This window comes from Trematomus bernacchii, unplaced genomic scaffold (genome assembly GCF_902827165.1).
Source record: "Trematomus bernacchii unplaced genomic scaffold, fTreBer1.1, whole genome shotgun sequence".
Taxonomy (NCBI): domain Eukaryota; kingdom Metazoa; phylum Chordata; class Actinopteri; order Perciformes; family Nototheniidae; genus Trematomus; species Trematomus bernacchii.
The window spans coordinates 19,722,988-19,736,916 of record NW_022988043.1 but is presented as its reverse complement, the minus strand read 5'-3'; the positions used below and the strand labels follow the sequence as shown (position 1 = coordinate 19,736,916).

Here is a 13,929-nt window from a genome sequence, read left to right as displayed (position 1 = left end):
AGTTCCAAATATGCTCTGACGGATGTAAACAGGAAGTACAAAATGTTACATTTCAGGTTCATATGTGTATTTTGTGCCTCTACTGTGACATGTTTGCATTTAATGTGATTTAATGTCGCTTGACCATAAACAACAGAGCCGGCCAGCTAACCAATCAGAGCAGACTGGGCTCTGGTTTCAGACAGAGGGTGAAAAGAAGCACTGCAGCACAGGCAGTATGAGAAAAATGAAGCTCCTATTGTGCAATCATAGATTATTGTTCCGCACCAGTTCAATAATACAAATAAAATAATGCTAGTTACATCAACCTTCCGCCAAAGGATGCTACACTATCAGATCTTCTAAGCCGCATTAACATAATGGTTATGTCGCTGTGTTTGTGTGTGTGTAGTATTTTGGATAAATGTGTCCGTGAACACATACATACCAAAGGGCAGCTCAAATCGGGTGTCCAGCAGCACTTGGTGAGGAGTTGGGTTGGAAGTTCCACAGATCTCATCCTCCTGCATTAACACTTCAGAGTCAAGCGATGTCCATTTCCCTGGTCCCTCCTGAGAAAGAGACACAGGGAGAAAGAGAGAACAGATAAATAAAGGAAGAAAGAAACATTCCTTGAGGAAAATGAAGGGTGTTTGCTGGCTAAGGAGGAACATTCTTCAAGAAAGTTGAGCAAAGATGAAAAACTGAAGAAGCAAGGGCCTGGCCTGGCCGTTCAGACCATGTTAGAACAGAAGTGAGAGTTTACTGTGCTCACATTTAGGGGGGAAGTAAAAACACTGGGGGATGCATTATTTATGAATACATAAGTGCTGCTTGCTCACTTCTCACTTCACTCTCTCCAGAAAATAAATGAGTTTTAGAGGCGAGACAAGCATGCTCGCAGTTTGCTGTAATGAGTTAGCACCCTGAGAGAGAGCTTTTTTTAAACTTAGCTGACAGGTAAAGATCGTGTTCATTTCTCTGCTACTCTACTTCCTCGTGCTAAGCTGTGTATACCATGAAAACATTTAGATAAGGGCTAATACTTTAAAATAACCATAATTAAAGGTGGGGTAGGTAAGTTTGAGAAACCGGCTCGAGATACACTTTTTGTTATATTCCATGGAATGCTCTTAACATCCCGATAGCAATGAATATATTAAGTCCTGCCTGGGTCTCGTCATGCTGCTTCCCTGATGGCTCCCACAGGATTGTTGTTGACATCCTCGTGGATTCATCTTCTTATTACAGACACATGCATTTCCAAACATTTGGTCTACCTACGCTGTAAAATGTATTATCTCTTCGATTTACACACGGCATCTATTGCACGTCTGTCCGTCCTGGGAGAGGGATCCCTCCTCTGTTGCTCTCCCTGAGGTTTCTCCCATTTTTTCCCCTTTAACTGTGGGGTTTCTTTGGAAGTTTTTCCTTGTACGATGTGAGGGTCTAAGGACAGAGGGTGTCGTTTTCTCATACTGATATTCTGAACAAACTGTGCTGTTGTATTTGCTGTAAAGTGTCTTTACTGTAGGGTATTTTTATTATATGTACAGCACTTTGGCTCGACCAAAAATCGTTTAAAAATGTGCTATATAAATCAAAACTTGATTTGATTTGATTTGATTAAGTGCTTTGACAAAAAATCCACAAAAGAAATGTCATCTGTGGAAGCCGTAGTACTGTCAAAAGTACGACCAATCATTTTAGCCGGCCCGGCTAAAATAACTGGATGGCCTACCTGCCTGTCAGCCTTCCATCTGTGCACAAACTTATCTCGTGCCCTCATTGGTCATGTGCGCGTTCGTGTGTGTTGGAGGAGGGGCTCTGTAAGGAAGCTTACCTACTTACCTACCCCACCTTTCATACAGTGCAAATTGCTTTAGTTAATAGTTATTTTACTGTTAACTATTAAATGATAATATTGAAAAAACGTAAGTCCTTATTGATGCTGTAAATCTTTATCTTTCCCCGTCATGAAACAATTTGTTTTTAAATTATGTATTGTAACATAGTTGATAAGAGAAGATAACAATGACATTCTGATTGCAACTATTAACAGTTCATTGTTGGACAAGTTATAACATACATATTATATAATATCTTAAGTATGTGTTAATGATTACCAAATGAACATTAAAAATCATACTAAGTAAACATTATTTCATTACAATGTCATGTTTATAAGCAGTAACATAACTATTAACTAAAGTTTAATTAATTATCTATTTAATATTTAGTAATGAGGGGCAGTATAAAGTGATACCTCTCTGGGTTGGTGAGTTCTCTCTTATATTTGTACTTAGTCCACAGTCTAAGCCTTAAAAATATATGTTACAAAGTTCTTCTGAAGCTAAGAAGCTCAGCATGGATCCACCATCTCAAGAATCATCAAAAGAGGGTATAGTGTAATACAAAGCTGTACTGAAAGGAAGGGCATGTGATACATATGCCTTACGTGCATTACAATTTAACCCTCTTTTCATTGGAAAAGCAATCATAAGAAAAACCTTAACAGCTGTCATGAATGATAGGGATAATTACAACCAGCAAAACTTACTTCAATGTTGATATTAACATTAACTATTGTCAAAGACATACATGAAACAGGTGCATCAATTGCAAAAGCTGCGTACATGATCCATGAAAAGATGTATTCATACACCTCACATACACTTGACCTCCATGGCAAAAAAACGTAGGTTGCGTAATTTTGTTATGGACCAACACAAAGCGAGCTAACGACATAACAACAAACAAGTTAAAGACTCACAGAGGACAGGGACTTAAATACAAGCAGAACAAATCACAAAGACAAAACACTACTGGAGAGGGCAGACAAAAACATAAGCCCATCAGTTGAACAGAATCCAGCAGGCGGGAAAACACAAAGACAGGAAATAAAAACAGACATACAGCAACATTGAGGGTGAAAAGCTATTCAAAATAAAACAGGAAACACAAAGCAAGAACATGACAGTTCTGAAAAAAGTGATTTGCTTCGGAAGAACAAGATCTTGTGTCCCACTTATTGAGAATTGGACATTAACTTTAAGTTCTTTGTGTTAAGCTTGTGTGTTTATGGATGAAATAACCAGGGGTGGTTGTTTGTACCTCGTCAGACTGTCGAATGGTGTGCAGCCGTATCAGTGCTGTGCCGATCATTGTGTCCCAGATCAGTCCTTTATTCCACAGCTCCACCACCAGACCTGACTCCAGATGATTGATCTCACTGTAGAAACAGAAAAACACATCAACATACAGAGTAAAGGTTAAACCTGGAATCTACCTTTCAAGAACACCCAACACTACTCCATTGATGAAGTTGAAGTTTCTGCAAGTCATGCTATTTTCTTTATTTTTTTTAGTAATGGTAGCTACTGTTTGACAGTTCATGATACCTACCCACATCTTGTGTAGATTATTTAACACTAGAACCGCCAGAGGTCGCTGTATACCTAAAACCGCCAATGGGTCAAATTTACCCGCTATTGATTTTCAAGGTACAATGTTCTTTTATTTATCATGTAGAACAGTGAGTTTTGATCGCACAGGGATGAAACTTATACCAATATAAATCTGTGGACTCTCAGCTTTCATTGATATATTTCTGCAGATAGCATGAAGTATATAAGTATCGCTACCAGTGCTGATTTAAAACGCTTGGGTTTAGACCTTGTGTTTGGTTAGATACAAATTCCTCTCTCTTCTAGAGAGGAGCTGAGGGAAGAAGAAGAGGAGCAGAGAGAGAGAGAGCGAGTAGGGCGAGAGCAGAGAGAGAGGAAGAGCGCGAGAGAGAGAGAGCAGAGAGAGCGCGAGTAGCAGAGACGAGGGCTAGCGCATGATGCGGCAGAGGAGAGGCTAGCTCTCGCTCGAGCTCGAGTAGTCGACGCTCCTTCATCCTTCGCTCTACTCTCTCTCTATAATCTCTATTCTCCTCGCTCTCTCGTTCCTCTCATCTCTCTCTCTCTCTCTCTCTCTCTCTCTCTCTCTCTCTCTCTCTCAGGAACCGTAGTAGGGAAAAGACGTTGCAATAGCAACACGTCATGTTTACGCTGCATTTTCTATGAGGTAAATATTACCCGCTGGCGGATATAGGTATAAATGGCATTTTTTGGGGCGATTTTTTTCAATCTGACTTCATATTGACAATTTGTAACAACAGAGGGTGCTACATAACACACTTTCAGGAAAAGTCACGGACTGGGAAACTTGAATATTTTATTGAAAAAAAGTTACATACAATCAAAAAACAGCTGCGGGTAAAATTGACCCGTTGCCGGTTCTAGTGTTAAAAATAAATCTGTGAAACACGCTTTTTCTGTCAAATATAGGATTTTTCCCAAGAAATACGGGCCTGAACTTTATCAGCAGTGGAAAATAAAATGTTATGATAATATGAATGTCGTGGGTTGTTATTCTGTTCTTGATCTGCAGTGTTTACCCAAAACGTGCCCAAATACCAAGTGTTGTTAGGGTGCTCAAGTGTATGTATGTGCAGTACACAGTATAGCAATGAACTGTTGCTAACATCTGGTGGTTGAACATTCATATCTGAACATTAAATGACAGTCCTCTACAGGCAGAGGTCAAACTCGACCAAAGTAAAGCCAGAGGAAAGGAAAAAGGCAACATCAATTTCTTTAAAATATAGTCATGGGTAATATCAACATTGAGCTGGACTTTTGTGTGGGTTTGTACCAGTAGCTCCATTTTAGAATAAAATAAAAAAACATACAAATACAAATGCATTAAATGAAGCTACATTAAATACAAATATTTGTATAAAGAAAGAAAATGTGCACATTCTACTACATTATATATAACAATAAATATGCACACATATGTATTTAGTCTTTAAACCTAATATATTTTTTCCAGACAACTTTACAGAGGGTGATTTTCTATATGACTTGAAAGGTTAAATTACATTTAGAATTAAATGTATGCTTGTTCAGGATATATAAGTGTTGTATATGCTATTCAAGTCGGAATTATTATTCCACAACACTGTTGAATATTGATGATTGAAGAACACTTGAAATGACTTCAGGATATCATGGCAAGGTTTTGCAACAAAATGCAAAGAAATTAGATTGATTTATACAGTATATTGATACGAAAAACATATCTTACAAAATTTGAGCTGACAAACATTGTGTGGTCTTTCTTACATTACATTACATTACATTACATGTGATTTGTTAGACGCTTTTATCCAAAGCGACCTACATACATTCAGTACTATGGACAATCCCCACAGGAGCAATTTGGGGTGAAGTGTCTTGCCCAGGGACACAACGACATGCTGACTGCAGTGGGACTCGAACTTGCTACCCCCTAATTCGAAGTCCAGCACACTACCCACTGAGCCACAGCCTTACTGTTTTCCCTTTGGCTTTTCTGAATTTACAAAACTTGAATTCTAGTGGCTATAATTCATGGATTTGTGAATTCAGAGATATGTCTGTTGTGGCTTCATGAACAACGTCAACACGTGTTTCGCTGTGCCAGATTGTCTGTACATCTTATTTTTATTTGCTGTATTATTCTGATTAAAATACCTCACAAAGGCTGTTCCTGTGTCAGTTTAAATGTCTATGAATGAATTTAAGAGTAAAAAAAAATTAAACAGATTTATTTAAGTCCCTATTCCAACTGTGTTTTGATTCACATACTGCATTGTTCCATTCCAGCATAGGCCACAGTGTGCAGTTAAGTAGCTTTCCACTGCCAGCAGATCAGTAAGTGGGCCAGTCTTTTCCTAAAGTAGTGAGGCTGAAGAATGACAGCTGTCATTTTCTGACAGATCTGTCAGCAGTCTCCCCTCCTCATCTGCATATTCACATTCACAGTCCCATTCATATTCATTCTGTCAGCAGTTTGGCTGTCAGTCATCTGACACTTCACAGCTGGGATGATGGAGAAGAGGGTGGGTGGTAGAATCTGGTGTGTGTGTGTGTGTGTGTGTGTGTGTGTGTGTGTGTGTGTGTGTGTGTGTGTGTGTGTGTGTGTGTGTGTGTGTGTGTGTGTGTGTGTGTGTGTGTGTGTACTTGTCACAAACTGATGAATTGGACCAGCTGTGAGAGAGGAGTCTAGTCAAAATGATGTTAGCATGATTACCATTAACCATCTACATATATGCATGCCCTTATTTTTGGAGATTTTTCAACAATGGTAACCGATATAAAAGAGATCATATTGGGCCAGTAAAGATTCTCTTCAATTAAAGTGAGAGGAACTGAACGTACTCTGGCTTTGGCAGGCGAACTCTATCAGTATTTCACCTGGTATTACACAATATCGCCCAAGCACCAGCATTTGTATCAAAAGAATACTGTGTTTGAATATATAAACAGCCTGAACATATCAGAATTCAGTGGCAACTCATACCTCCTTAAGAACATTGGATGTGTTTAACTAGGCCAAATAATGTTTTTTGGGGTTTCCCCTTTCCTGACGTGAGTTTCTCTCCCACACACTCCCTCCCTGCCTGCAACGCCTCTAATAGACTCCATTGTTTACTTCTGTAACATACTGACATCACTATGTAACACTTGCGCTTCTATTGGCTAGTGCTCTAACACATTGTATTTCATTGGCTAAGGGGCGAGACATCTTGAAGCGTTTGACCAATCACCACAGAGCCGGCCAGCTAACCAATAAGGGCAGACTGGGCTCTGGTTTCAGACAGAAGGTTAAAAGAGGTGCAGCAGCACAGGCAGTATGAGAAAAATAATTCTCGTTTAAAGAAAAAAAAAAATTGTGTTTTATGATCTACAGCCTGTTTTTAATCCATGAGATTATTTAATTTAAACCACAATACATAAAATCCCAAATAGGATTCGAAATAGGTCTGACGCTGTCCATCCCTGCAGTCTGTCTCCAATCTGTCTCTGACTCACACATCCGACTTTGGCATATGCCCTCCATCAAAGCCCTTCTATTATTGAGAGAATGGTTTGTGCTGTGCAGGGAATGACATGGTGTATTTTTATCGCTCAGGAATCACACACACACACACACACACACACACACACACACACACACACACACACACACACACACACACACACACACACACACACACACACACACACACACACACACACACACACACACACACACACACACACACACACACACACACACACACACACACACACACATCTTGTGTTTAAGAGCTGATAGAGATACTGCAAGAGGAAAGGAGGTATAACACGAGGGGGAAGTAAAGCATGTGGGTTCTCGCTGAGAACGAGGCTTGATGAAAATGATGGACTGGGAGGGACGATTGACCAATATGTATTATATTAGAAGATGAATATAGACTGGAATATTCCAGTACAAATATTAAAAGCAAGGCTGTCAAAGATAAGGCTATAATAAAGAGTTAATGCAAATTCCTTTTAACGTCACTTGTTTTTTGTCGGGCGATTTTCATTTCTGCTAATTGCATTTACGCTTCAAAAATCACAAAGTGGTGTTAATGTGAAGTTTACCCTGTTGAACAAAACATGAAAAGTATGTTTTTTTTTAGGAAGGCCTTGCTGGGTAACTTCTGCGTCTACAAATATACGTCATCACTGCCACTCTGTATTGTTTGGGCTTACACAGAAAACAACAGTTGAAGGTGTTTTAGCAGGTGCCTGTGTTGAGGAGCCATAGGGGCTTTGAACTGTTGTTCAAAGGGATATACTAACCTATGGGTGGCACTATTAAAAAGTCCAAAGGGTCACCAAAGTCATCTCATTGTGATCATTTATAACTATACCAAAGTTCACTACAATTAGAGCACCAGTATTTTTTTAAATACTGTATCTTACAAAATGGTATAAATTATCACATGAAATGTGTTATTATCTGTTGTTGATGATAGCAGTCCCCAAGGTTGGTATATTACGGTAAAAGAATAGCGTGAAGATGTCAAATTACCATTAAATTGGGTGTTAATGAACTGAAGTTGGCAAATTTAACATTTATTTCGGATAAAAAGGATAAGTTCCCAATGATCTGAAGTCCCGTTAAAAAGCCTCAAACTGGTCATCAGAGTAAATTTCACTTTTCACATTAGGCATTAGACTCAGTTTCAGAATGCCAATCGGATGCTAATTGGGACGCACTTTTCTCTTTTCATTCTCTAGAGAATATTTTGCTAATAATTTCAGTATATTTTCCTAAAATAGATTAATGAATGTTAGTGCCTTGAGAAACACCATGAAATTCCACGAAACTGTTGAGTTATGAATTGAGGTATGAGTTGAATCTGTTCGAGGCATGACAAAACTTTTCCTGGCCTTGAATACATCATCCAAATAAAGCCAGTACAACAATAAAATGCCTCATTCAGAATCACCTTCTCTTTAATTTGCCTAAAGAGGTACTCCATGTTAAGAAGAGACACTTCGAAGCAGGGTATAATAAACACAGCAGTATTAATGGATGGCTTGCAGCTGGAACAATCAGGGTTTCAGAAAGGTTAACAGCCAGCTGCAAACAGCCAGAGAGATAACATGAATGCTATCAGCAGGGGAGAGATTGAGAGGAGCTCCAAGTGCAGCTGGAGAATACTGTTACTACTTTTATTTTTAGTCCAACGTGTGTCAGGATGGGTGGGCATAAGCCAGAGACTGAAAATGAAAAACCACATTTCACTCTCAATCCAGTTCTGTCAGCTGTTCTCTCTTTAATCTGCTGGATATTCCCCCAGTCCAGAATGAAAGCATGCCACAGTACGTCTGCTAATCCTGTACAACCAGGAAGCTATACTATAAATCTCATCTCACTCAATAGGCTTAGAACACTGACATAGCTGATGTAATAAACTCACTTTTAAGCACATTCAGATACAATGCTTGAGCTGGCCCTCTGTTCTATTTGGACTCATTGAATGCCCTTTCATTCTGTTTATCAAACTCTGTTGCGATTCAGACGCACCCTGCACCCTGCTGCCGCCCCCCAGAGAGCCAACTGCTGCTAATGAGAGTTTGCATTTTATTAGCTATTTAACATAGGAGGCCCTGGGTTTTCCTTTGCATATAATCATCAACACACCCTTGTAATCATTAAGGTTGTATTAAATGCCTTTTTCCTTGATCTGAACTCTTGATCTCATTAACTGAAATCATCTTAATACATATTATCCTGCAAACGGGAAAGAATAGACGGTGTAATGTATTCTTTGTCCGAAATCAGTAATGTATAAATGAGCGAGACATGATGAAAGTATGATTTGGGTTAACAAATTGTAATACTTATAATCTAATTTACTTCTTAACATCTAATGCGAGGATACAACAGAAATCTGACTTCTGGCCGTCACCATCTTTGTTTTTGGAACGAGAAGTGAGAAAAAAGTTGTGGGCCAAAATACAACCGGATGCTGAAAAAGAAGTGTTTGGTGACCAAACATGAACTGAAAAAAAACACTGTGAAAGGGTTAAAGTTGAAACAGTAGTTTTGAGAGACCTATTGAATTTAGCAATAAATAATGTTGATACGTATTTTTTAAGTCTATTGAGAAGCTTTGGAAAAATACATATAAATATATGTTTATGTTGGTTTTTTTCAAGCATAGCCCAGGTTGAAAGTGGAGATACAAATCTCAGACAGGAAAGGGTAAAAGTAGAGATTATGGAAAGGAGAAGTGAGGATATTTCAAATGTAATCATGTGGATCCACAGTCAATCTATTTAATCCCTCTAATCACATCGAGGGGATCAGTCTGCAGGATAGACAAGTCTGAGTGTGTGTTGGAGAGAAAACTCCCTTTGGGATTTTGAAGACCATTTACATGCACAAAAACCTATGTAACACACTACAGGAAAGCAACATAGGGCCTCTTTAACCTTTACAACCATTTGTATTCTTCACTGATTTGTTTTAGGGAGAATGGTGTGGTATGGGATTATAGGTCCAAGTTACAGTAGGCGTCCCAGGACACTGCCTTGGGTCACACCACATATGATGTTTTCTGATTTGTTATGTACGATTCAGACAAATAATTTCCTTCCAAAAATAGAAGATTTTAACTATTTCAGAACTATACCAAAGAGACTGACCCATTTCTAAAGAAAGCTATTTAAAATAAAAAGGTAAAACATTGTTGCCAAGAGTGTTGTAGGCAGCACTAAGTACAAGGTGAATGAGGACACATATTTACTACCATTATTAACTAAAAGCATTTAATCTGAGGTTATTTAAAACTTTTCAAGAATACAATTCTCAGTAAGGTGCGAGTTTGATTGTTTAAACTTTTTAAAACCTTCTCTAAACTTTCTTGAAAGCAGATGGGATGTCTGGACACCTGACATACTCTTACACAAAAATATGAATTAGTCAATTGAGATTAGAAGAGATCAAACCTTATTTAATAAAGAATTGTGTTTTTGATGACAGAAAAAATGAAGTTCAGAAAATGTATTTATGCAATGGCCCTCCAAAAAAGATACTTTATGGAGGTAGAAACAAGAAGTAGCATCACTTCCGCAATAAACAAAAGCGAAGTAGAATTTCCAAACCATCTAAATGCCTACTTTTTACCCCCCATGGAATCACACTGGAATGGAAAATGTATTAGATTTATCACTGACGCATCCACTTATCTGAGCTCGGCATGTCATTTCACTTTCCATCCATCCTACCTGCACTGAACACAAATTCCTATTTTGTATCCTGTGTCAGCCAGGCAACAGTCCAACAGGCGGCTGATGCTCACTTTCAATTTCAGTAAGGCCTATTAAAGCCAGCTAGCAGGTCAGATAGCAGTGCATATTGGTCCTGTTTTCATCTAAGGGCTGACAAACACTCTGAAGCTTCAATTTATCTTAATACATCCCAAGAGGTTGGTTCTAATATAAGTGACAATGAGCCAACACGTAAAAAGCAACTGGAAGAAACTAAGAAAAGAGTGGTAAAAAAAACTCATGTCAATTCATACACACAAACGTGGTGCTATGGATCAATTATGATAATGTATTTTCATAGTAAAATATTTTATTGCCATCATGTGATCATTTGCAATCTCTAAATTTGCAAAAAGGCGACATATATGATATTGTGAACATCTATCTATTTAGCTATGGCAAAACTGATGATTAGTCAGATTTTACTTTTGTTGCTACATGAGCATTATGTCTGATTAGAGTACATTGAAAAGGTATATCATTCATCAGCAGTGTGTTGTCCATTTTAATAATCCTCATATGTTAGTCTGAAGAGCTTCAATATCTGTGTCAGTACTTTTTACTTGCATTGGGAAAGAGACATCTTCTAATCAGTCAATATTTTTTTTAAACAAATTCAACTAGAAGTACGAACACTGTTATAGCCTTTATTTAAATCATTAGGGTCTTAAGATGTGAAATGTGCTAAAAGCCGTATTCCAGCATTATTTTCTCTCTCCACTCATTTGTCAGAGCCAAGACCTGCTGACACGCTGTTTTGGAGGCGGGGCTCTCTATGAGCCCAGCTACAGGTAACCTAGCTCTCAAGAGTCAGGCCACTTTGGCTTCATGCGCCACTGAGCAAATTTCATAGGAATGAACGGGGTCCAGCCTCCAACGCTTTATCCAGTTCTCTTTATATATATGTGAGAAAGAATGCTTAATTGAAACTAGAATATATGTTTTGCAAAATAATTTTAAAAAGCTTTAATCTGCAGAAGAATATATGATCCTTCCAATAGGGTAACACATAAACCTCATGTAAGAGGTTTCTACAGACCAGATACATTTTCAGGAAGTTTATATCGTATGCACCCTTGTTTCAAATAACTGATGTAATTATGGCTAAAAAGGAGGTTCTGGGTTTTAATTGAAAAATCCCTGCAATAGATAAAGACGATAGAGTAAGTAATAAGATTTACAATACGATTATAATTTACTGTCAGATCGAGTCTGACATCGAGCTCCATTTGCAACAAGGACAATGATTTAAGACAAGATACAAGGGACAAACATTTAACAAAACATCCCGATCACTGAAGAGAAACAAGACCCTCTAGCGTACATTTGAACAGGGATTTAGCTCTGTATTTAATTTGAGGATTGACTGCTGCACAAAAGAATGCTTCAGTCTGACCTTATTATATCCCTGTGTCTCCGTTTTGATCATAACAATTCATATTCGCTGTTCAGGACATGGTTGGGGTCAGAGATGATGTAGTTGGACAGCATCGATATGTGGTTATAGGCTGATTAATAGAGTCTCTCAAAAGGTTTACCTACAATCTTTGAGCAGATTTGTAACTGGTGGAGCAGGGTTGACTTTAAAGCGGTAGACAAACACTTGTACCATGTAGTACTGCAGTACTGTAGAACACTCAGAATCACAGATGTAAACAACAGAAAAAGAATTTGTCTACTCGCCCCGAAGGACATGAGGCGGCAGAGAAAATAGATTCTTTGTTTTGTTTTATTTAAAGTAAGAGCAGCAGCAGGTCGATACTCACAACATGAAGTCCTGCTCCCAACATGGCTGGTCCCCTCGGACTGTGATGGTAGTACTCTTCACATTTTGCACCTTTAAAGTGACATAGGCGTTGAATTTGTCTGGAAAAGAAAATAAAGAAAATAAAGTTGGTCTTTTATCTTAACATGTGTGTACCATTGCAGACTTTAGTGACCCATCCCACTTCATTGATTTAACTTCAAGGGAAATAAATTCCCTCTGCATAACAATACAGTAAACAGACATCCTTTTTTAAGCTGAGAAGCCTCTCTTGAGCGCATTGAAGAAGGAGAGATTGATGGAGGCTAAATCATTTAAAAACATGAATGATTTGTTTAGACAAGGAACAAATAATTTACTCTATTGACACTGAAGAAAAACAACAAAACACGGACAAACAATTAGTCAGACAAAGGATTTAATTCCGAAATTAATATTATACAAATTAACTGATAAACAGCTGCGAGATATGACCAAAAAACACATAGCTTATGCTAATATTAGCCATTGCAATACATTAGGCATTTTCCTTTAAATCACAGAACAGTGCGAAGACCATAAACCCCTCTTGGCAGTATTTTTATGCAAAACTGTCAGAGAGCATTGTTGAAGTGATAGTCGGATTAAAGGCAGTAAACAAAAAGGCAAAAATATTAAATAAAATCGGAAAGGTAAAGATGCGTCACAAATATGAAGGAGGAAAATGTAGTCTTCCAGAAGTGAAAGGACAAAGACAGAAATGAACAGACATAAACCACTGCCTCTTAAATAAGTGACTTGTTCCTTTTTAATAAGGCCCATTTGCAAGAGGTTAACACTACTAACTATAAAAGCACCAAACAGGGAACACTTTGTACTAAAAAAAGAGCCACCTCAGTTGAGGAACAACAGTCATATTACATTTTCTCATCACACACTGAGGGCTGGACAGAGATCTATAAACTGTAACTCCTTCCTTCTTTGATATGCCACTTGTTGATTTGTGCTTAATGTATTCATATTTTGTCACGTCAAAGCTACACTTGGTTATTCTACAAAGATCAGCTGCTGCAAAGACAATAACCCTCTCTTCCTCCTTGCTGTCATTGAAGGGGTGGGTTTATTATTCCATTACGTGGGCAATGTGGAACACTTTGATGTTAATGGACGCATCAAACTAACGTTGTCCTTTCGTTCTCCTGCATTTTTTTACAAAGATGTATTGTTGATGCTGCATAGGTGCTCATTTAATATTCTAGTTCTTAAGAAGTAAAAGAAAGGCTGGGAATGCGTTAGCGGCTGGCTCTGATATTTGACTTGATATTTGCCACAAGAAAAAAATGATAGTAACCAAGAAAATAATTACTTTAAATTACCAAGAATGATATATGGTTATTTTCTAATCAACAAAAACCTCTAATGGCAGCAGGTAAAGTGTCACACTGTTATATTGCTCAATAAAATGACTGTGTACCTGTTACACATTGAGAGTAAGCGTTGGTTTAACCATAGAAACCATTG

The 13,929-nt window shown here is 38.1% G+C and overlaps 1 protein-coding gene across 1 annotated transcript in view; it reads right to left on the bottom strand.

Annotated features, from left to right (window-relative positions):
• Positions 1-13,929, bottom strand: part of LOC117472988 (protein unc-13 homolog B-like) — a 204,683-nt gene that overhangs the window by 155,775 nt on the left and 34,979 nt on the right. Inside the window, 3 exon segments of the mRNA XM_034118456.1 lie at positions 428-551; positions 3,094-3,211; positions 12,431-12,530. Of these exon segments, the coding sequence (XP_033974347.1) occupies positions 428-551; positions 3,094-3,211; positions 12,431-12,530 (342 nt within the window).